The following is a 25185-nucleotide window of genomic DNA, read 5'->3' as shown; positions in this document are numbered from 1 at the left end:
ATATAGCTTAAACTCATTCACAATAAAGCAAAATTGAAGCCCACATTTCATAACTGCTACAGAAAGATACCATATTTCTTTACATATAACTGTACAAAAGAATCAAATAACCGTTGAAACCAAAATGAGCTGGGAGGTACAAGTTACACTCAACAGGACGTCAAGATGACCTACTAGACATGCTACCAATTGAGGGTGAAATCACCACCTCTTAAGATCAAAATTTCAGCATACACCTTTAATTGGCAGCAGCATGTTCACAATTCTTGCTCTTCAGTCTTCTTACTGCTCATTTCTGGTCCTCGTCCGCAGATTTAGTTTCGCTAAGATTGGTTGGCTTCGCCTGTCAAATCAGCTGAATTCATCATTGATCATTCTTAGGCCTAAGTTCTCATTTTTATTTTTCATTCTGAGGTCTTCAGAAAGTTAAGACCCTTCAGAAAGGCCAAAAGGGCAATGATAACCATTTAAAACAATCATGTTTTGTAAAAGAGATGAATCCTCTCATGCAAAATGTAAAAGTTTCATCTTTATGACACTATCCTATTTCATATTTGTAATGTTGTCACGTTTTATACAGGATAAGGCATGTCTGGCCCCCATACTTGTTTTGGTGAAGGTTAGGCATTATCTCCCCCTTCTTCGTGTATTTTCCTATTGGATATCGTGGGGTCCTTCCCCAGACACCGTGCATAGCGGTAGCTTTAGTGCACCGGGCTGCCCTTTTTTTTAGTCGTGGGCTGAAGCCCTAAACGTGTGATTTCCCACCACTAATTAGTGCAACTTCACTAGTTACGCCTCCTAAAAGTATTTTACTTACATTTATCATTGCCAAGAAATGCTCTTTTTTGATATAACTGTGGTGGTGTCCGGACCAGTTTGTGTAGACGACTAATTTAACGGGTACCTGCTACCTCTTAACCTATGTTGCTCTGACTCTCCAAGAACTATGCCGTACCAGTGTCGGATCCTCCAAAAATACACTACTTTCGGAGGAATCTGCATGCCCCTGTTGACAATTTTAAAGAGTAGCTCCTAAACAGCACAGGTACCGGGTAAGTGTACCCACCAAAGCTCGGACAAATGAAAAAAATATCACCTAATATTTCTTTTGCCTCTGCTGGTAAATGAACCTTGAACCTCATGGTTCTCAACTCACTTCATTGGCCACTAGGTCGCCACACCCTTGGGGGTGCAGATTGCTAAGAAATGCTCTTATTTATCACTTGTTTGTATTAACAATAGATATTAACCTACAAGCGAGGGTAGTGTCAACAGTACCTTGTTCCTATCACGCCAACCAAGGCCGAACGATAGTAGACCTGTCCTTTTGGCTGGTACACCTTGAGGAGAATCTGGTCTTGTCGCCCTGACAAATACATGATCACTTTAAATCATCCATACGCCAAAATAACAAGAAACAAAACTCTGAAAGTGATTTTGAATGACAAATTCCTTACCATGTACATTAACCATATTTTATTACACAATAATCTCTCGGCTTATACAGTGATTCTTTCAGCATGAGTCTGACTTCAGATATTAACCTAACTATGAGCATTGTACTCTTCAAATCTCCATCAAAGACAGAACACCAACCAACAGTTACCAAACCTTTGTTTAACTTTATGATAATATTGGAAGAACACATCTCAAACTCTCAACAGCTTAACAAATAAAGCTAATAGACATAGGAGGGAGCAAGGATGCCGAGATACTCTTAAGACCAAGTAAAATGCTAGTGTCAGTGGTTAACTTTTCCTTTCACCAAATACCAAGTGCTAAAAATATCATATCACCAAAAAAGAAAGAACAGGCTGACGGAAATAAATCATAAGTACATATAGTTCTTTTTGTTTCCTACAATTGGGCCATACATATTACAGTGTCTGCTAACACTTGGGCTAGATCTTTTCAGTTTACGAAATTAGATGATCGCTTAATCATATATTGATATTACACCAAGACTATGCAGGAACTTTTTCCTAGTAACAGAAATTAAGTTAGCAGCTCATCAAACGAATCTATTTTTGCATCCACATGTTTGGAATTACCAACTATGATATTACTCCTAGCCAGCCACCATAGTCATTTAAGTTTCTATTTTTCTGATGATTTCCACCTTTCATTGACCAGATAATAATCCTCTGTGTGCTTCATAATGTAAATATCCTGATTTAAGAATCATCTTATACGCTTACTTCATCAATTAATTTTCTTGTGATAGAGCTCTGCAGCTGGCTAACAGTGATTTACCTAATCCAAAATCAACCTGTGTTGTTCAGTGATGGTTACCTGGTTCTTCCTAAGTAAGAGCAAGAGTAGATTTTTAAATTAAATTCGTCATTCTCCTTTCAAGATGTATGCTGGATAAAAGCAAATCGAGGAAGTGTGAGTGAATCACTATCCGGAAAGCTCACAACATAAACTCCCAAGCAGAGTGGTTTTCCCGCAAGTCCTTTGCCAACTAACAATCCCTGAGAAACTGTCTGGGTTGCTCCATTGATTCTATGCCATGTAAGCAAATTGTGTACCTCTAGGTGCTAATTATAAGAAAGTGGTCATAGAACTATAGAAGTGAAGAAAGTGGTCATGGAACTATTGAAGTGAATCGAAGTTGGCCGTTGAACGAAATAGTATCTTTCTAGAGGAGGCAGATTGGATTTAAAGAAATCTCTTTCAAGTCTCCAAATATCATATGATCACTTTTCTACATCCAATGTCCATTTTCTGAAAGGTACAAATGATACCCAATGGATTGCTTTGGCGCAATTTTTTCTGGAAAGGAACAGGAAAGCTTTTAGTGTCCGCATAGTTCATCAGAAGTTACAAAAGAAATGTTGACATTTTTCGACACATCTTGGATGCACAAGAAGCAGATTCATGAGAAAAGAGATGTAAAATTTAGAATGAACTCTCACACACCGTGGGGAAGATGGAGCTTTGACTTGACCAGATTCATACTGCAAGGTAGCTTCAAGCATTGATTCAGCCATGACAACTCTCTTCTCCATATCAGCAACAGAAGCCATAGCCTTTTCATACTTTTCCTGCATGGAAGAGGTCAAGTATATAAGCTGAAACTGTAAGCTAAATGCCACTACTTTTGGCTTCACAATAAAGCTTTAATTGAAAAATTTAGCTGTTCCATTAGTTGTTCTCAAAAAACAATGTATTACACGGCACAAGAACGATAAGTAGCGATGAACTCACAAGCACTTTCTTGGTGCCGGGCCAATTACATACATGAACTCTTACTTATCAAATAGCCAATTAACCACGTGATACCTTCCCAAGCCTCAATTAGCTGGTAAGAATTTTGAGCACTAACCTCCGTGAGTGTGCTTATGCATCAAAGAATGGTTATAGTTGCTTCAAATAAACAAACTAGATTGTTCACTGTTAATGGATATCAAACCTGAAGAACATGTACTGCATACTTTTGAGCAGCCACATCATGTTCAGCAGCAATCCTAGCGTCTTCTGTTACTTTCTGTTCTTGCTCAACCCGCATCAAGACCTACAGGTCATATCTTAGCACGTAAATATACCTTTAAGAGCAGATTTACAGGAAGCACTTTGTTTAACTACCTCAAGCATTGCTTTCTCCTGCTCTTTCTTATCATTAAGGGCTAATCGAAGTTCAGCCACTTCTTGTTCCAATTGCTCAACCTGCAGATTGTTGACAAAGAATCAGAAAGATATGTTGAAAACAGAATTTTCTTTGATTTGGGAAGTCCAGAACGAGTGGAGATTTTACGAATAGAGATGATAAAGATTTAATGGAAAAGTCTGTTTACAAGTGAACTTTTCCTCCATGCTTGAAATGCTTATAACTTGCACTCAACCAGCAACATGAGTACTAAAATAATTGAATGTATGGACATATACCCTAGCACTTAGTTGTCGTCGGTTATCTTCTTTGACCATCTCCATAAGCGCCGTCTCCAACTCTTCAGCTCTGGAAAAGAAAATTACAATTTTTATGATCAGGTTAAAACTTTCCTTTTTGTGTTTTAGTATTGACAATAAATATATTTGTCGACGCAACTGCCATGATTATTTTGTTTTCGTTACTGTTCTTTCTCCTATTTGTTGTGTAACACTCTTCATTCCACATTAATTTTGTTATTGTGATTGCCCCCTATCTGTATAGCTTTTTTGAACTGTTTGGCAGGTTTTTCAGCAGGGGATCTTTCGGAAACAGCCTCTCTATCTCTACACTGCGTACACTCTACCCTCCCCAGACCCCACTTATGGGGTTTCACTGGGTCTGCTGCTGTTGTTCGAATTAAAAATGAACCCAAAATTGGACTTCTGAGATAAAATGCAAACCTCAGAGTAGCTGCTCTCTTGTCTTCCAGTGTCCTACAGAGCTCAACCTTCAACCAAACAACCTGCATAAGAGCTGTTAGTAATTGCACTTCAAAAAGAGAGTGATCATTTGCTATAGTTATTAAAACAGACAAGTATTTTTCTTAATCACAGGACACTAAAAATTGCCACTGAAGTTTGCTGATAAATGGAATTGACAGATCTTAAACACCAATATAAAACTTCCATTTACACATGAAGTGTATCAAACAAGGAAGGGAAACAATTGGCAGTCTGAAAGAAAATGCAGGGTTTTCCATTTGTTGGAAAATCAGCCAACTGCATCAAACTTAATTGGAACAGGTTCAATAACTGAGAAATCCCTGGTTGATTAGCTGGCCCAGCCCCAATTACCACATAGGTTTGGAACTTGGAGTACGGACCCGGCCCTCAACCTTCCTCCTACTTATATGCCAGGGTCTAGTTCTCAGCAAAGTCTACGATTCAGGGGAATGGTGAGGTTGATGAGGATGTCTCTAAACGTATTGGAGCAGGTTGGATGAAGTGGAGGCTTGCCTCGGGAGTGTTGTGTGATAAGAACGTGCCCCTTAAGCTTAAAGGCAAATTCTATAGAGTGGCAGTATGTCCGGCCATGTTGTATGGAGCGGAGTGTTGGCCAGTCAAACAACCTCACATCCAAAAATTGAAGGTGGTGGAAATAAGAATGTTGCGTTGGATGTGTGGGCTTACTAGAGGAGACAGGATTAGGAATGAGATTATCCGGGAAAAGGTGGGAGTGGCTACAGTGGAGGACAAGATGCGGGAAGGAAGACTGAGATGGTTTGGGCATGTGATGAGGGGAGGCACGGATGCCCCAGTTCGGAGGTGTGAGAGGCTAGCTTGGGGTGGCTTCAAAAGTAGAAGAGGTAGGCCGAAGAAATACTGGAAGGAGGTGATTAGATATGACATGGAGCAACTCCAACTGACTGAGGACATGACCCTAGATAGGAAGATGTGGAGGTCGCGAATAAGGGTATATGGCTAAGGTGTATGTGTCGGGTGCAGCATGCAAGTAGGTGAGTTCCTTTGTAGCCGGGTTAGTAAACCTAGGTCTGTGTTCATAGGTGACGTATTATGTTAGTGTAGCTTACTACTAGGTAGGTGTCCTTTGTCTTATGTCTTAGTACTTTTCTTATTTCGTGTCGCCCGTATGTTTCGTAGTTCGTACTTCTCTGATGTCTATTTTATTATTTCTTATTCCTGATTTCTCTATTATGCCATCCATCCCTTCGTTTACTGTTCTTCATCTTGAGCCGGGGGTCTATCGGAAACAGCCTCTCTACTTCTTCGGAGGTAGTGGTATGGACTATGGACTGCATACATCTTACCCTCCCCAGACCCCATTTTATGGGATAACACTGGGTTTGTTGTTGTTGTTAGTTCTCAGCAAGGTTAGAACTCATGACGTGCACCTACTACATATCATGCAGTGTACTTCCTTTACCATTGGGCCAAAGCCCAGGAGGTAATAGATTTCAATAATCTACCCAATTCGCCAAGTTTTTCTTCATGTGCTAAACACATGTAATAGAAACCTCAATGCAGTCAAGGACACAGTTCAACAAATGAAGACAGTAACAAGACCGACCCATGAAAAGATGCTACAGCAAATTCAACTTTTATTAGAATTTGGTTGGGCATGAAAGTCCCTTCCAATGGCTCGAGGAAAAGTTGGAGATTCAGTTGCATATTTAGCAGATGATAAAGAAACTTCCCCTCAGCCACAAGACTATTATCTCAAAGTGTTAACACCGAATGTACAACTGAAAGTACGCAAATCAAATTGTCAGCCTCAGCTGAAAGCTAATCAAAATAAGGTGAAGAAGCCCATAAGTGGCTTCTTCATTCGATATGCTAAGAGGACTGAACAAGTAACCTGTTCTTGAAGACCTGGAAGGGAATCCACATGTGAATCTATATTTAGGCTGTTGAGAAATTCATCCACACTTGCGGAGTTGGAATTTGAGTCTGATATTTTATTGCCTGTGTTCTTATCACCTGACTCTTCATCCGGCTTTGTTTCTTTCAAAAATGATTCAGGATCATGCTTAAAACTATACAGCTTGGAGGCAAGACCTTTTGGATCTTTCTTAACAGGCCCTCCCGTTGATTTCTCCTGAGTAACTGCTAGCACAGCTGGACGATGTTTTTCTCTCAGTGCTAGCAACCTATCTTCAGTGACATTTAAGAAACCCATACAAGCTGTCAAAACAAGTTGGCTACTATCAAAAGTTGAGCCAGTAAGGGATTGAAATAAGGTGATTGCATCCCCGGCGTCCTTAGTTGTAACTACAGCAGGACCTGCAATATTTTCTTACGATCTTAATAATAGTCTAAAACAGCCTCAGTTGCTCCCATCAAAATGAGTTTGGCATATAATAAACATTAATCACAACGAAATGTACTACCATACAACTCCATCAAAGCAAGTGCTGTTCGAAAGAGCATGACACGATTTCCCTCAAAGAGAAGCACATCCCAAACTCGGAGAACTGGAAGTAAAATAACCCATCGGGAGTAACGTAATCAAATAATTTTTAACAAGAACATGAACAGTTACATTAGAGCTAAAGTTAATGCACAGAACAAGAACTTTACCACTTTCCCAAGGAAGCACATTTACAAAAATTGAAAGAAACCAAGGTCCAGAAATCCATGCCACTTGCATTCCCAAGTACTCTAGATGATAGACTGCAGCAAAAGGATGAACTAATAAGAAACGGCAATTGGATTTGTTTCGATGAGGAAAGCAGCCAACCAAGATAAAAACAGATATAAGCCATGGACAGACCAAGTTTCGGAAACCTTTCACGCACTAACTCCTCAAACACCAGTTGATCCACCTAATGGAAAATAAAGGATCATTTGCATGAGTAACGATCATCCTGCATAGATAGAATCAGGTGTATGGTTATGCAAACCTGGGATTCTATCATCTCTTGTGAGTAACAGCCGCCAAAGTATTCATCAATAAGACCCACCAATGCCCTGGAGATTTGAAACAAACCAGTCTATAATATTAGTTTAGTTCCATTGACAAAAAATAAACATAAAAAATAAACAGTGTTAAGTTACTAGGGTCTATGATCCAGGAGCAAAAAGGTACCTCCTAAACTTAAAGGCAAGTTCTACAGAGTGATAGTTATAGTTAGACCGGCGTTGTTGTATGGGGTGGAGTGTTGGCCTGTTAAGAAGGCCCACATCCAGAAGATGAAGGTGGCGGAAATGAGAATGCTTAGGTGGATGTGTGGGTATACTAGGAAAGACAGGATTAGAAATGAGGTTATTCGAGATAAAGAGGGTGTGGCTTCGGTGGAAGCCAAGATGAGGGAAGCGAGGTTGAGATGGTTCGGTCATGTGATGAGGAGAAGCACGGATGCCCCAGTGCGGAGGTGTGAGAGGTTGGCTAGGGATGGTTTCAAGCGTGGTAGAGGTAGACCGAAGAAATATTGGTGTGATTAGACATGAAATGAAGCAGCTCCAACTTGCCGAGGACATGACCCTGGATAGGAAGTTGTGAGGGAGGCGGATTAGGGTAGTAGGTTAGACTGAGTTTAGGGTATGGTATCTTTTGTTGTGTTACTTGGAGTATCTTGTTTATAGTATTATTGAGTTTGCTAATCCCTAATATATCTTGTTCTTTTACTATTCTTACTATTATTGTTCCTTAACAGATTGTTCTATATTGAGCCGGGGGTTTATCGGAAACAACCTCTCTATCTCACATTTGAGGTAGTGGTATGGACTGCGTACACTTACCCTCCCCAGACCCCACCCCACTTGGTAGAAATATACTGGGTATGTTGTTGTTGTTGTACGTTACTAAAATTAAACGAATGAAGGTCTCCATATCAATCTCAATAAATGTATAAAAATACTTTGGTAATAACCACAACTGTACAAAAACAAAAATACACGTATTTTTACAAGTCACATGGAAGAAAGCGCATATTCTTGGTCGTCTCTTGGACAGACAACAGAACTCAAGTAGCTTCTGATATTCCACCATAATATCAGCTTTGCACTGGCAATGTTCTAGTTGCAGATTTGAAAGAAATCCACAAATACCAAAGTTGATAAAGAGCAATACTACTTAAACAAGTGACCAATATAATGCATTGTATAATTTTGCACCAGTCTCAAAAAAATTAATGCATTGAATAAAAAGCGTAATATAGATATGGTACAACACGACCTTATAGAATCTGATAATAGAATTGAATTTTCTGTCAATAGAGTAAGGTGAGAAAGAAAAGAAGAGAAAAATCTCAGCGATCTCTAAGGAAATGAAGTTAGCTTGTGCACAAAGCGATGTTAATACAAGTCACATGAATATTGTCTGTCCTGATAACCAGGGTAGGGCTAGTCAAATAAGCAGTACAAATCATTCTTCATGGATTATGCAAGGCAATGGTGATATGCCAAAGCTAAGAATGTTATAGTATGCTGATCAGTTAAGGTTTTAATAGGTTTAAAAGAATGAGTTAAAAATGTCCAAAGCAATTGTAGAATACCACCCAAGAGCGACAACTCATATATGAAGGCATAAAAGGGAGGTAGAGGACGGGGAGTCCACAAAATTCTGTTGCCTTTGCTCTTTCTTTTGAAGGGTGTTGGGTGGAGGTCGGAAACAGGTATATCACCTTACAAATTCTAGTTCTTTATCTTGTCTCAAGAAAATATATAAGTGTGCCAAGTAGGACCCTCCACATTAAATGGTTCAAACAAAAAAGGTAAAGCTTGAAATCACCATTAGCAAACCGAGATGCCATTTGTTCTACACTAAACCTAGTTCTCACCAAGAAAAAGATGTTTCCAATTTAAGCCCAGATACATGTATCCCCATCTTCCTCTCACACACACAAAAGATGTTGACTATTAATGGTCATGCTTCACTTGCACACCGTATTTGAGCAGAGTGGGTAAAATGGAGGCTCAACTCTGGGGTACTATGCGATAAGAATGTGTTCCCAAGACTTAAAGGTAAGTTATACAGAGTAGTGGTTACAACAGGGTTGGCTGGTCAAGGATGTCCACGTTCTTCGTGGTCAAGTGATGAAGGAGCGAGAGATGAGGATGTTCAGATAGATGTGTGGGCATGCTATAAGAGACATGATTAAGATCGAAGTTATGCGGGACAAGATGGCATTTCTGTTCCAATGAGATTTGGCATCAATTTTCTATGTCTCGGAAATAAGTAAACTCAAGTTGCATTACCCACTTTGAATTTGAGGGAGCATGTTAGAATATCAAGTGGATGTGTCTAGTTTAATGCACAACAACATACCCAGTACATTCCCACAAAGTGGGGTCTAGGGAGGGTAGAATGTAAGCAGTCCATACCACTACCACAGAGGTGAGGTAGAGAGGCGTGTGTAGATTCATGCACATCAAGATTAATTGTACATGAATACGGAAAATCTAATAGAATATTCTATAAGGACATTTTAGGATATTTTGGATTTAATTAGCTAACCTTATTAGCATCGGGATTCATCACCTATCATACTATACACAGTATAGAATTCCTATAAAAGGAGCACCTCTTTCACATTATTAAACTATCATATTATGCATAGTCTAAGATTCCTGTATAAGGAGCGCGTCTTTTACATTATTAATCCAAGTCAATGAGAAGATTCTCCATTTTCACAATTAATTTTAGCATTCCTAAAAAAGGAAAAGATAACAATGGTTAGATGAACTACACATTTTAGTAACAGGCCTGACAGTAACAAAAGTTATTTGAGTCTCTAACAAGATCATAGATATGCTGAGACCATGTTGGAGAAGTTTAATTTCTAGATGAGATGGTCGTGTGAAAATAGATAGTTTCCCTGTTGACTTGTTTAACAATGTACAAAGGAGCCCCTTATATAAGAGTCTTAGGTTATACAACAACAACATACCCAGTGTATTCCCACTTAGTGGGGTTTGGGGAGGGTAGAGTGTACGCAGATCATACCACTACCTCAAGAGAAGTAGAGAGGTTGTTTTCGATAGACCCCCGGCTTAGGACCAATAACAGTATAACAAATACAAAAAGTAAGCGGATACAAACTAGTATGGTACACAAAACAAACTAACAGTATAACAAACACAAAAGATAAGTGCATAATAAACTAGTACGGGATGCAAAAAAGCCAACACCACTAACCCCAAAAACTACAGCCCCAACACTACAAATCAGAAACTCCAAACCCAAAGGAGCACTCCCTTATTACTACCGTTGCGCTCCCACCCCTCACCCTCTACCCTAATCCGCGTCTCCACACCTTCCTATCAAGGGTCATGTCCTCTGTAAGCTGTAATTGCTCCATATCATGCCTAATCACCTCCCTCCAATATTTCTTCGGTCTACCTCTAGCCCGCCTAAAACCATCCATAGCCAGAGTCTCACACCTCCGCACTGGAGCATCAGGGCCCCTCCTCATCACATGCCCGAACCAACGTAGCCTCCCTTCTCGCAACTTATCCTCCATCGAGGCAACTCCCACCTTCTCCCGAATAATCTCATTCCTCACCCTATCTTTCCTGGTATGTCCACACATCCATCGCAACATTCGCATCTCCGCCACCTTCACCTTTTGGATGTGAGAGTTCTTAATTGGCTAACACTCTGCTCCATACAGCATAGCCGTCCGGACTACCACTCTGTAGAACTTACCTTTAAGCTTCGGGGGCACCTTCTTAGCACAAAGGACTCCCGAAGCGAGCCTCCACTTCAACCACCCTGGCCCAATACGATGCGTGACATCCTCGTCAATCTCACCATTACCCTGAATTATAGACCCCAGATACTTGAAACTCTCCCTCTTCACAACTACTCCATCTTCTTGCGACATATTACTGAACTTACACTCCAAGTACTCCGTCTTTGTTCTACTTAACCGAAAACCTTTAGATTCAAGCATCTGTCTCCAAATCTCCAACTTATCATTAACTCCACCCCGAGTTTCGTCGATCAGAACCACATCATCTGCAAATAACATACACCAAGGCACCTCCCCTTGAATATGTCGCGACAAAACATCCATCACCAAGGCAAATAGAAACGGGCTAAGAGTCGATCCTGGTGCAACCCTATCAAAACTGTAAAGTGCTTCGAATCTCCACCTACCGTCCTCACACGAGTCTTCGCACCATCATACATATCCTGAATCAACCTAATGTACGCCACGGGCACCCTCTAGCCTCCAAGCACCTCCACAGAATCTCCCTGGGAACTCTGTCATATGCCTTCTCTAGATCAATAAACACCATGTGCAAGTCCTTCTTCCTCTCTCGAAACTGCTCCACTAATCTCCTCACAAGGTGAATGGCCTCAGTGGTCGAGCGACCAGGCATGAACCTAAATAAAATTTAACTTAGCCAAATAAAATGAATCTAAATGTGTATGAACCTAGACAAATATTCACTTGACATTCTAACAATTGTTTTTTGATAAGTATATGTTAACATTTGTTCTCCTTAGTGTAAAGCTATGAATCTGGAAAGTTGCACCACAGTTATTGCAAAGCTCACAGTATTGTTGACTAGCTCTTGATCATCCATCAGATGGAACCCAAGATCATATTCAAGAAAGAATGAGAACCAGACTTTCTTAAACTTGTTGGTACTTGGTAGGGCTATTCAACCTACTCTCCAACTCACATAATAGATGCACCATTGCTAGTGAATGAAATTAAGCAAACATTTGAATATAATACTTTCTTAAAGTCCTGTGTAATCTTTACAAACTTCTGACTTAAAACATTTGGCATGCAATTATAGCACTCTATTCGCATTCCAGTAACATTTTTTCACAGGGTATAATACAGACATTACATGTGAATAGAAGATAAAAAAAAAATCACGGGGAACTTACCAGAATGCATTTTCTTCGGGCATCATTAGAAGTAGGATACCAGCAAAAAAGTTCATTGCCTGAAAAAATGGAAAAGGATAGCTTGGACAAGTTATTAAGGTTTTCATCTCTACGGATAAAGGACATCATAGCTTAGAATGCAGGAGGAGAAAACAACAGACAATAAAATTCCATGCACGTCAATGGACAAATGAAAAGAACAAGTACCACCACAAATGGTAACTCTACTTCCATCTGATCTTGTAACGGTTAAGGAAAAACAAATCATGTTTAGATAATGCACCCCCCTATTCTTAAAACTCATGGCCATAATAATGAGTGCATTCCATCTTATTTTCTTCCCTTTCTTACTTTGGAATTTCAAGTTATTCTCTTCCATCCTCACTGTTTGTGAAAAATTAAAGGCACAAGTGTATTCACGAAAAGCCACTAGGATTGTGCTTCTTTGTACAATTTTAATAAAATCAACCATGTTCTTCTGAGTGTCATGGATACTGAGGAGAAACTTAATTAGCCAAAACTACCGGATCTGCAGCACGATCCCCTTATGCGTTGCCATGATTCTTTTGTGTGGGTACGGACCAAGCACGTGAAAGTATTTTTGTTAATGGGAGGCTATAGGACTTGATCTTAGGAGTTAGGACCTCTACGTACTCCGCTACCCTGTTGAAATTTATAAATATTTAATCTAAAAAATAGGTCATCAGAGAGGGGACTTTTTATTTGTTAATTAGGTCTGCAACAATAAAGATCTTAATCTACTGCTCCTACAGCCTTAAAACATTGAGTTTGATGCATAATTTTCACAGGCTTCTTGTTCTTGGGCTTGGTGTAATCAATATACCAAAATCAGGTTAGTTGATTATCTGGAGATATAATGCATCTGATGCAACCAAAATACTATTGCGCAATTAAACAGCAGTCCTAATATATCAACAAGTTTCCTACATGTGATTAAAGAAAACAAGGAAAATAACAACTTTGATAAAATGACATGAAGATTATCTAATTTATATGGAGATTCTCCTATACCTTGGGAACATTAATTTGTGTCACCTTAATCTAGCCTATGGCTGAAACAGGATTACAACTCCATTCTGAACAAGCACCCTCATCTAGCTTAACAGTAGGGGTGTCGAATGGGTGGGGCCGGGCTGAATTTGGATGGGTCAAAATGAACTGGGTTAGTAAATGGACGGGTTATCGACTCTCCCAAAAGTTACTTGTGTCGAAAGTTGGACAGAAATTGGCAAAAAAGGGGTCACGATTCAATCTTTTTGAGATAAAGGTAACTTCGTATTTCACATGGAAAGCATCATCCAAGAATTATAACTTGGTTGATACAACCCCAAGGGCATTGGAAAAAAAAACAGTCTAGTCCAAGGCCAGTTTTCCTATGAAATCAACTAAAAAGTCTATATCCCCCACAATATCTTGTTTACACCAAAAATAAAGGCATCTGATGCAGTTCATTCTGATCTTCTGGATGTTGTTGATTTTGCCTTCAAAACACCTTGCATTTCTTTCTTTCAATAAGATCCACCAAACACAGGCTGGGATTAGCTTCCACAAGTCTTCCTCAGAGTTTCTTCTACCAATTGACTCCCAGTTCCTCGGCAGATCAATAGTGTCCTTAGGCATTGTCCAGCTTACTCCAAGCATACATAAGAACATGTTCCACAAATTAACAGCTATTTTGCAGTGTAAAAAGAGGTGGTTTTTTTACCTCTGCTTCCTTGTCACAAAGAAAACACCTCTGAGCAAATCTGTAGACCTCTTCTCTGTAGTGCTTCATGGGTTAGGCAAGCTCTCCTAATCACCAGCCAAATAAAACATGACACCTTGAAGGGGATTTTAATTTCCCAGACTAGTTCCCACTTTTCCAAGGCCAAATTCTGGTGGAATAAAGGCTGGTGCTGTTGTTCCAGTACCATGATTTGACTTGAATGAGAAAACTCCCTTACTGTGCAGTTTCCAAAAAGGTTTGTCCGGAGTTAAAGAGGTACCCGGGAAAGTATTCAAAGTTTCTCGGAGACTAGCTATATTGTCTATCTCCCAATCATTTAAGGCTCTTCTAAAAATGAAGTTCCACCCCTGTGGACTCCAAATCTGGGAGATAGTGTCATTCCTCTGGAGACTGAGGGTGTAGAGGTCAGGAAAGGTGGACTTTAAGCTTTCATCACCTATCCAGTGTTCCAGAAAGTGTTCATTCCATTCCCGAACTGGATCTTCATACCATTTCCCACTTTGAAGGATATGCTGGTACTAAACTGTGGCCGGAGCCTTCTAATTGTTTTCCGTAAGACTGCATCCAAAAGTACCATCCACTTCTTTGGTTGTCCATTGATTAGGAGTCCATACTTCTCTGTGATGAGTCTCTTCCATAGGGTCATGTCTTCTATGCAGAATTTCCACAACCATTTTTGCAATAGGCAGCTATTGTGGAGGCTGAGCTTCTTAATGCCTAAACCACCTTGTTTTTTGTTGAGGTTAAGGGCATCCTACTTCACAAGATTGAAGCCTCTGTTCTCTTTATTATTCCCTTGCCCCAGAAAGTTCCTTCTCATCTCATCTTTTTTTCAGTACTCTTTGAGATGGAAAACAAACTCATCATATAGGTGGGTCGAGCATCTAGGACAGATTTTATGAGGGCCAGTCTACCTCCCAAGGATAAATATTCTCTTCCATCTTGATAACCTCTTATTACATCTCTCCATAATTGAGCTCCGGACTTCAAGTTCCCTAGTTTTTGCTCCCAATGGCAATCCGAGATAATTTGTGGGTAGAGAGGCAACTAGGCATCCAAGATTCATGGCCAGCCTGCATATTCAGGAATTCGTTGACTAGGTAGAGACAGCTCTTATGCCAGTTCACATGAAGTCCTGAGATGGCTTCAATAATGGTCAGAATAACTCTGAGGAGTCCGATAATCACATAGAATACAAGAGTCATCTGCATACAGAAGGTGGGAAATTCTCATGGCATTTGCTCTGTCGTTCTGAGCTCTGAAACCTCTCAAACAACCATTTTCATTGGCTTTTCTAAGCATATGATTAAGACCCTCCATAGATAGTATGAACAAGAAGGGTGAGAGAGGGTCACCATGTCTTAGCCCCTTAACCCAGTTTATCCATTTCCTGCCAAAGCCCATATCTTCAAGAATTTTGAGTAGATAAGTCTAATTTACATGATCAATGGCTTTTTCAATGTCCAGCTTACATAAAGATTGCAGGTGGATTTGTTTCACACTGGAGTCTACAAGATCATTTGCCATAAGTGATGCATCCATTATCCGTTTCCCCTTCAAAAAGGCCATATGGTGTTCATCCACTAGTTTACCCATGACAGACTTTAGTCTTTCAGAGAGAAGTTTTGAGATAATCTTTTAAGTCCCCTTCTCAATTCTTATTAAGTTTTAATTTCTTAGTTTGTTCTTTTATAAAATTTTTAGTACCTATAAAATTATTTTTTCTTTATTAGGCTATGTATAACACATCAAATAAGAAAAATATTTTTTAAAAATATTGTGATAAAAGGTCAATTTGGATCACATAGTAGCCCCTTTTTTATGGGCTTGAAAGCCCGAAATATTACTGAGCTAATAAATGGGCGGGTGAATGACCAGCCCAAACTTGGCAGGTCATATTTTCATGGGCTAATTTTGTCACTCCTATTAAACATCACCCTTACCATAGACAAATGGACCTATACCCCCGTCTTAATTTTCTCTATTCCCTCATCCCAACCCACATAGAACACAATCAAATGTTTTCCTTCTGTCTTGATTTCAAACAATTCCCACAACACACAATACTAAACCTTTTCTTAATCATGAGCACAAATATATGGAATGTGTAATAGTTTTTTACTTGGCTTAACAAGTACTCCCTCCATCTCAAATGAACCCATTGGCATAAAGATTACAACATTATGAATTGAATCAAATGAGAATTGAGTCCTAGGTTATTGCCAACAAACAAGTCCTGCATGTATTCAAACAAATTAAAGTGCATAAAAAGTGAGATAGTGTATAGGAAAGAGGTCAAATCAAGACCACATAGCGACAACACCACCACAGTGTATTCCCATAAAGTGGGATCTGGGGAGGGTAAAGTGTACGAGGTCCATACCACTACCTCAACTGAAAAGGAGAGGTTTTCGATAGACCCTCAACTCAAGACAAATAACAGTATAAAAAACCATAAAAACAGCAAAACAAAATGGAATAACACACCAATAGATAAAAAGAGAAACAAGACACTCACAGAGTAGTACTATAAACTATGTATCCAAAGTCACAAACATCACCAAAAAAATCATTAACAAGAAACTACATGACACAAGCATGACACTACAAATACTAGCATAGCTACAAATAAAGCACTCCTTCCTGCCAGCAAGGACGCATTCCTACCTAGTAACACCTAATACGCATCCTCCATATCTTCCTATCTAGGATCATGTCCTCAGTAAGCTGTAATGTTCCATGTCATGTCTAATCACCCCCCTCCAATATTTATTAAGCCTACCTCTACCCCGCCTAAAACTATCCATAGCAACCTCTCAAACTTTTGAACTGGGCATCCGTGCACCTACTCATCACATGCCCGGACCATTTCAACCTCACTTCCTGCATCTTGTCTTCCACCAAAGCCACTGTCACCTTTCGAATAATCTCATTTCTAAACCTATCTCTCCTCGTAAGTCCACACATCCATCGCACCATTCTCATCTTCAACACCTTCAACTTTTGGATGTGGGAGTTCTTGACTAGTCAAGACTCCGCTCCATACAACATAGCTGGTCAGACAGCCACATAGCACAGGGAAAACAGGAGATCCCATATTTAGACCATAATAAGAAATATTGCATCATTATACATTGGAATTATTTTAATATGGAATAATTAAGCAAGTAAAAGAAAGGCCCAAGGATATTGATTGCTATTTGTGAAAATGGTGGGCCAAACCTAAGTTGCTCGACCTCTCCAAAAATGTTGTTGCACCCGTGTCAGATCCTTCAAAAATACACCATTTTTGGAGGATCCGACATGCACTTGCCGACATTTTTGAAGAGTCGAGCAACATAGGGACAAACACATTGAAAAACACTAAGAAGAAAACCCATATATTGGGAAGGAGATATCCATACATTAATACCCATATAGTTAGTTGAGTTAAATCAGCAGCTTTAGCTCCGCAACTCATGGTTTCCACACTTGTCTACATGTTTTCTCCACTTTTATACCAACTTTTCAGGTGCTAAATAAGCACTTATACAACAACAACAACAACAAACCCAGTGTATTCCCACAAAGTGGGGTCTGGGAGGGTAAGATGTACGCAGACCATACCGCTACCTCCGAAGAAGTAGAGAGGCTGTTTCTGATAGACCCCCAGCTCGAGATACAGAACAGTAACAAGGGGATGAATGACATAACAGAAAATCCGTGATAAGAAATAATGTCACTAGAAAACACAGAAAATACGACATACGATAAATAAGGGCAACACGAAAGAGAGAAAATAACAAGTATGCAAAAAAAATACGAAGGACACCTACCTAATTGTAACATACTCGCACATACCAACGACACCTAAGAATGCTAAGATTCCTAAGATTACTAGCCCGGCAACACAAGGTCTCACCTAACCGCTTGCTACACCCCACACACTCCCACTAGCCTTCTACCCGTATCCGCAACCTCCACACCTTCCTATCTAGGGCCATGTCCTCAATAAGCTGAAGCTGCTCCATATCATGTCTAATCACCTCCCTCCAGTATTTCTTCAGCCTACCTCTACTCCTCCTGAAGCCATCCAAAGCTAGCCTCTCACACCTACGAAATGGGGCATCCACGCCCCTCCTCATCACATGCCCAAACCATCTCAGTCTTCCTTCCAACATCTTGTCCTCCACTGAAGTCACTCCCACCTTCTCCCGGATAACTTCATTACTAACTTTGTCCCCTCTAGTAAGCCCACACATCCAATGCAACATCCTCATTTCCGCCACCTCCAATTTTTGGACGTGGGAGTGCTTGACTGGCCAACACTCCGATCCATACAACATGGTCGGGCGGACTGCTACTCTATAAAATTTGCCTTTAAGCTTAAGAGGCGCCTTCTTATCACACAACACTCCCGAGGCGAGCCTCCACTTTATCCAACCTGCTCCAATACGCATAGAAACATCCTCATCAATCTCCTCGTCCCCTGAATCGTAGACCCAAGATACTTAAAACTATCCCTCTTATAATCTGGAAGATATCCTAATCTAGCATTTCAACTTGGCACAATTTATACCCTCTTTCATCATACTAAAATCATGATTTGAAAACAGCCATATTGCCGAAACGTAAGAAATGGTAAAGGAATACTTGCTGCAAAATTGTCGCACCTGGCAATACCCCACATCTGGATTGTGTCTAGCATATGCTATAAGTAGACGCCTTAAGGAATTGCGACCTTTCTCATCTAGTGCAGGATGTCCAGGAAAGGTTCGAGGAAGATCCTGTAAATACACAAAGCATTAGCCTAGAGAGTAACATCCGATGCATGCAAAGAAAATGCAAACAAACATGAAATGAAAGTAATAATTTACATGCGTGTGGACTGTTTTATGTCGGTAAAGAGAGCAAGAGAGAAAAGAAAAAGCAAAGAGAAATATAAAATGGATGAAAGTAGATATTGACACCGAGTCAAAGAGGATGAACATCCATTGGCAGCTGGAAATGTATTAGTGAGGAGGATGCTCAAAATGAGATGAAATTGGTGAGACTTGACTTTGGACAAGTGGAAAAGAGCAACTCAAAAAAGGTGGTAGATGAAGAAGATTATATCAGAAGTATCTGTTACAAAATTGTTGAATGACCAACCAGAATGGACCCTAAAAAGAAGTAGCACCTACAAATTGAAAAGACTGAACGATAAAGTCCAGGGCCCATGCATCTAACGACCTTCTCAATCTGCTTTCTCAATTTCTCTGGCACATGAACGCTTTCTTTACTCCGTTGCTTATTCTCTTCAGCCAATGACGATCCATCACGCTCCTGACCATCACCAGTATCACTTTCTGGATCAAGCAAATCAAAGTAATATCTTTCCAGCCGACGTGCTCTAACTCCAACAAAAGCTTGCCATACCTGGACAATCAATTGGGCTTAGCTACATGATTGTTTCTGATCTCAGTATAAGAAAACCATTAAACTGGTAGAGATGCCAGGCAATACCTCTCCCCTAAGATCCCTCGGAACTCCTCCATGAACAAGGAACTCTAGCTCTTTCCAAGGAAAGGAAAGTTCTGGAGTAACTCCACTGCCGACAGTACCTACTTCTGCAGAGGTATTGGTACGATCACCCAATTCTTCATTGTCAGAACTTTCTTCTCCATTTTCTTCTTCTGGCTCCTCTCGCTCTTTAATAGTTGCTAGATGATTGTGAACACCAGTTGACAGTTCAACTTTTGTCTTTGGTCTCGTTTTCACACGAAAGCTCATCAGATGATCAATGAGACTCAAGGATGCTCTAATTTCAGCCCACGTATAAGCCTGACAAGATTTTGCTGGTAGATAAGCCAGCAACTTCCTTGTAAGATCACTTTCTGTTTTAATGTCTGAAACTGGATTCTTTCCCGCTGAACCATCGCCTTCTTCTTGAGACACATGCACAGGAACCGTTTGCTGCTCGTTTTTAACTTCAAAATCCACAGTCTGGGCGTCCAACTTCTCTGAAGCATGTGGCTGACTTGATTTTTCTTGGTTATCAAGAAAGTCTTTCCACTTCTCAGATCTTTCTTCTTCCTCTTCCTTAAAATGTACACATAAAACTGTATTAGGAATACTCTAGCGACAGACCAGATGATTGAACAGACTACGTGCATTTCTGCCGGACTATCGTTGTTTTCTACCGTTTTTCTTTTCGCTTCTTTATATTTCCCATTTTTTAATAAGGTAAATAATCATTAATGTGAGAAGAAACTCTATATACATGCCAAAACGTAGAGAACTTACACAATAATATGGTTCTCTCAGAAATCTCACGCAATTTTATATACAGGCATAACTCCATGCGCGCACCAAAACTAACAACAATTCTACCCTTGTTCTTAAAGGGCAGAAACTGCAGAAAGTCCTAATATTTTCAAAAACTAACATGTAACCTCCCCTACTGCTGGAATAACACGGCACCTCATAAAGCACTCAAATTAACTTCAGTTCAACAAAGTATTTTATTTTGGTAAAGCCCCAAACTTAAGTTGAAGTCTCAGGTCCATAATTAAAAAAATTCGCAGTTGGTCAGCCCTTCAAAAGTTAATCCTTTAGAAATGGTAATGCGGAATTTCGCCTGCTCTTTTCTGTATTCCTTGCTTCTGATAGTGTAAGCATACCTATCCTATAATTCCTATATGTCCTACTAATTTCACTTCCGACGGAGTTACAATGAAGAATCAAGGGCCCACTGTAAAATGTTAAAAACTGGGAAAGTAGCCTAGTGAAAACTTTTAAGGTGCGAATGACGTTTCTGTACACTTTTGCAAGCCAAACAAGAACAGTTGTTTTAATGTAGTTAGAAATACCTGTGCAGAATTTCAAAGACACATGGACTAAGAGAGTCAGGAATGAAGCTTACTGTATTAAATATCTACGGATTTGCAATTGAGCTTCTCCGTAAAATGGAAGCAACGAATGAATTACAATAACATTGGAACATGATCTCTTCGAATATTCTCCATTAAATTTCCTTTTGCTTAATAGTACAGTTTGCAATCATTAAATAAATCGCAATAGCAAGTGACTAATGGCAGCAGAGACAAAGATCTAGCAATTACCCTATATATAGTAGCGTACTCTCGGTATCTTTGAAGATGTTGTGGTCTCACAGTAAATCCATATGCATCCCTGCCAAAAGAATAAAAGATTATGCTTTACATTTACATTAATTTTACTTTCTCGGCAAAAGTTTAATCGCCAAGTAAAGAAAACCAAAACTGTAACCATAATTTTTGTGGGTGAAAAGTAACATGAAGGTACAACACAACAACATTTGAATCCTGCTGAAAATGTACAAATATGCGCTTCAATTGAGCAATTTAACCAAATTAATTTGTGAAGGGACGAAACACTTTTACCTGGAATCAACATCCAATGAACGCTTACTCAAGAAGGATAACAACATACTTCATCAAAGTCTCTGATCCTACAGCCCATGTCGCTCTTTTTCTCCTCACGCGAATTCAGATCACAAAAACACATACACGGGCATTCTTCTCACCAATGCATTCCCTCCTCCCACCAATCTTTTGGTGTTGAGAAGGTTCATCCCCAAATTCTAATAAATATAATCAAATCCCTCTAAAACCTAATATTACTTCCTATAAAAGATCTAATAATTCAGCAAAAAATCTTGAATCTATCTCTATAGCTCAACTCACAACTTAAACAAATACACAAAAATAGCTATGATTTCATAATAACTGATCAATCAATGCGTTAACTCGCTACCATTTCATCAGAAAACCCCCAAAAAGAATTGTTCTTTTCCCTAAATTCTACTATCCATGTAATGTATCAATTGTTAATCAACTAATGAGTCATATCACCAATCAAGAAAATGAGTTAACTCACTACCAATTTCATCAACCAAAAAAAAAAACTCAAAATTTCTTCTTTTGCCCTAAATGCAAATACCAACATGTAACTTTCCCAGGCATAAACATTTCTCGAATTTCGGCCTTAATTACACCTGTATAATAGCTCAAATCCTAAACGTGCAAAATGCAACTATAAAATAATGATTCATCATCAACCAAAAAAATGAATAAATTTCTTCCCTTATATTTAAATACCCATTTTATCAAAAGAGCTTAAAAATTGTTTCTTTTCCCTAAAATTCAAATGTCCAAGTGTAAATTTCTAATGCATAAGCATTTCTTGAATTTCGGTTTTAATTACACCTGTATAATAGCTCAAAGACTAAACATACAAAATACACTTATATACAATAAAATAACAAAAAACCATCACATTTTTACATACGTATTTTATTACAATCCATCTCATCAAAAACCTAAATATTAATAAATTCAAATGCCCAAGTGTAAATTTCTCATGCATAAACATTTCTTGAATTTCGGTTTTAATTACACCTGTATAATAGCTCAAAGACTAAACATACAAAATACACTTACATACAATAAAATAACAAAACCCTATTGCATTTTTACGTGTTTTATTACAACCCATCACATCAAAAATTCTAAATATTTATAAAATCGACCTTAATTTATATAGAAATAAAAGTAAAAATGTACCTTTTGGGCTCAAAATTGGGGAAAAAAGGTGAATTTTTAACCGTCATTTTTGGGAATGTAGGGTTTTCCGGATGATCGAAGGGTTGATTTTTCATATGGCATTCAACAGTTTCTCCTTAATCTTCTGCTTCGGTTTCGCTCTGTTTTATTTTTTTATTTTGGGTGCGGGGTTGGTATATATTTATTTAGGGATAGAAATGTAAAATGAAATTCAAGGAGAAAAATGAGTTCCAATTAAAAAAAGGGATAAGTGGGTCCCACAAACTTGTCCCTACAAAAAAACTAAATCCCTTGAACAACTGGGTTACTTGTACGACAATTACGTTAGTTGTCTGAACAATTTCACGCAGTTATTAAACAACTTCGCACAGTTGTTGAACAACTTCTCTCAGTTGTCGAACAACTACACCTAGTTGCTTGTTCTACAACAATTTCTCTCAATTGTCGAACAATTACACCTAGTTGTTTGTTCTACAACTGGGACAAGTTGTTCGAACGGAAAAACTTAAAAAAAAAACTCAAAAAAAAAATTGTGTCTCCCACCTAATTTACAAAATTTGGAGGACTCTACTTAATTGGACAATTTATTTATCCTTTTTAATCCAAAGTCCCAAAGGGTGTTCTTTTTTTTTTTTCTAATTCAAAGTAATTATTTTTTAAATCATTTGGTAGTTTAAATCTATCAAAAACACTCCTTCTACCTCTATAATGTAGCCATAAAATTTTGGTATATTTCAACTTCCCTAGACTTCAGTTGTGAGATTGAACTGGAATGTTGTTGTTGTTATGGGTGAACTATTATTGTTACACGTGTAAGAAGTGATATGTTAAAATGAAATATTATTTTCGTTAATAAATAATGACATGAATAGATTATTTATTGAACAATAATGACCTTGATGGGATAAACTTTTAAGAAAATATAAATAATTTTTTTCCTTAAATTTCGATGGAATAATTGAGTTTTTCCCCAACATAATTAATTGGAAGGGTAAAAACTTGGAACATTCTTAAAAGATACTCATATAATAGAAGTACCGAGATACTATCCATAGAGTGAATGGTTTTATAACAATCTTACAAAAGGGGTCGAAAGTCACTCATTAGTTATTACTTTCTCCATGTCAATTTATGTGGGATATTTTACTTCCTGAGATTCAAACATGTTTATATTTGATCATAATTTTTTTCATATATGTTTCAAACATTTTAAATAGTCAATTATCGTGACTTATATTATTGTTTCATAATTTTCAAATATATAAATTTTGTTTTAAAAAATTGAAGACTTCATATCTAAATTCATGTCAAACTTAGATAATACTTTTTTTATGTTAATTTTGTTGGTTTTAAAATTTTGATACAGGTCTAATGGTACTATACACATGTCCAAAATTTCTCTCAAAGAAATAAAATGTCAAATTTCAAACAAGTATCCAAAACTCATTTAAAACCTCTCGAGCACAACCTAACTAAAATTATAGGCTAATTTTGACAATGCAGATCTAATCGAACTAAAAAATCTCTCATCTGATGTTCGGATAACACAATATTGATCAAAGTCAACTATATCACTTTAAAGGCTACTCAAAATCACAAACTCTTATAAATCAATCCTGAACGCTTCGAAGACCATGTCAACCATCTCCACAACTCATAAATGATATAAGGCAACAACAAAGAAGAGAAAAATTCTCCAAATATAAATTAAGCTAAACGCCACTGTGATAAGTGTTACAGATGGAATTCCTCATATTTTGTTATGAACTGAGATATCATGGCTTGAATAACCTTAACTTTCAAATAAGGTACGGTTGACACCTAATTTTTGCCCTCCACGATTAAATTTAATCCTAAGTTTCTTCATTTTTTAATAAAATTAAAATATTTTTTCATCCGAATAACAAAAATTTCAAAATATTTTTTATACGTAATTTTGTCATTTTAAGTAGCTATGATATATTATCATGTTCAGTTATACAAGATTATATAATTTGATTACTTAACTATTTATTTTATGGAATATTGAATTTTAATTAAGGATTATTTTGAAAATAAATATAATGATTAAAATCTTAATTTTAATATAACTTATTATCAAAATAATTTATTTGGATAAGTAAACATTTGATTTTATTAAATCAAGAAGCTCAGGATTAAAAGAAGTATTAATTTGTATCAAATTTCAATTTAATTTAGCCAATCTATTAGATTTGGCCATAATTGAAATCAAATTGGCCATAATTGCAGTGCAATCCGTCAATTGATTTTTAATTTGGTCAAAATTAAATGAATATGGCTAAATTTTAAATCTCAATTGGGGTTATATTTTAAATAACACTCAAATTCCCCCAAAACTCTCATAACTTCTACTCAATTCCCACAAAAAAATAATTTTAAATTGCACTACTTTATACTATTTTCCCCCAACTTTGTTCTTTTTCAATTTTAAAATTCAAAAATTGTACTATATTGTACAATTTCCCCTCACATTATCTTTCACCTCACCTTATTTTCAATTTTTAAATTTAAAAACACCCCTAAATGACTTTTATCCCAAATTGGTGGATGACAAGAAATAAATCTTCATCATTTCCTATAAATATTTTTCTTTCACATTGGTGGAGGAAAGA

At 38.0% G+C, this 25185-nt stretch overlaps 1 protein-coding gene across 5 annotated transcripts; it reads right to left on the bottom strand.

The window, feature by feature from the left end:
- Positions 1-23: 23 nt before the first annotated feature.
- Positions 24-22724, bottom strand: LOC107842917 (TBC1 domain family member 8B). Of its 5 annotated transcripts, none has more exons than XM_016686969.2 (18): positions 22553-22724; positions 21071-21140; positions 19473-20048; positions 19200-19385; positions 18641-18754; positions 12242-12300; positions 7296-7362; positions 7166-7217; positions 6973-7065; positions 6783-6866; positions 6251-6675; positions 4336-4397; positions 3892-3961; positions 3592-3672; positions 3419-3520; positions 2926-3050; positions 1282-1369; positions 24-343 (listed from the first exon to the last, which is right to left on the bottom strand). In XM_016686969.2, exons 1-18 carry the CDS (start codon positions 22645-22647, stop codon positions 290-292), a joined length of 2403 nt encoding a protein of 800 aa, XP_016542455.1. In that variant the 5' UTR covers positions 22648-22724; the 3' UTR covers positions 24-289. The 5 variants fall into 5 exon arrangements, with proteins under 5 accessions (XP_016542455.1, XP_016542456.1, XP_016542457.1 ...); XM_016686970.2 differs by having other exon boundaries at positions 3441-3520; positions 22553-22718; XM_016686971.2 differs by lacking the exon at positions 22553-22724 and adding an exon at positions 21371-22383.
- Positions 22725-25185: the final 2461 nt, after the last annotated feature.

Source organism: Capsicum annuum, chromosome 9 (genome assembly GCF_002878395.1).
Source record: "Capsicum annuum cultivar UCD-10X-F1 chromosome 9, UCD10Xv1.1, whole genome shotgun sequence".
NCBI classification, from domain to species: Eukaryota; Viridiplantae; Streptophyta; class Magnoliopsida; order Solanales; family Solanaceae; genus Capsicum; species Capsicum annuum.
This window is presented reverse-complemented; position numbering and strand designations above follow the sequence as displayed.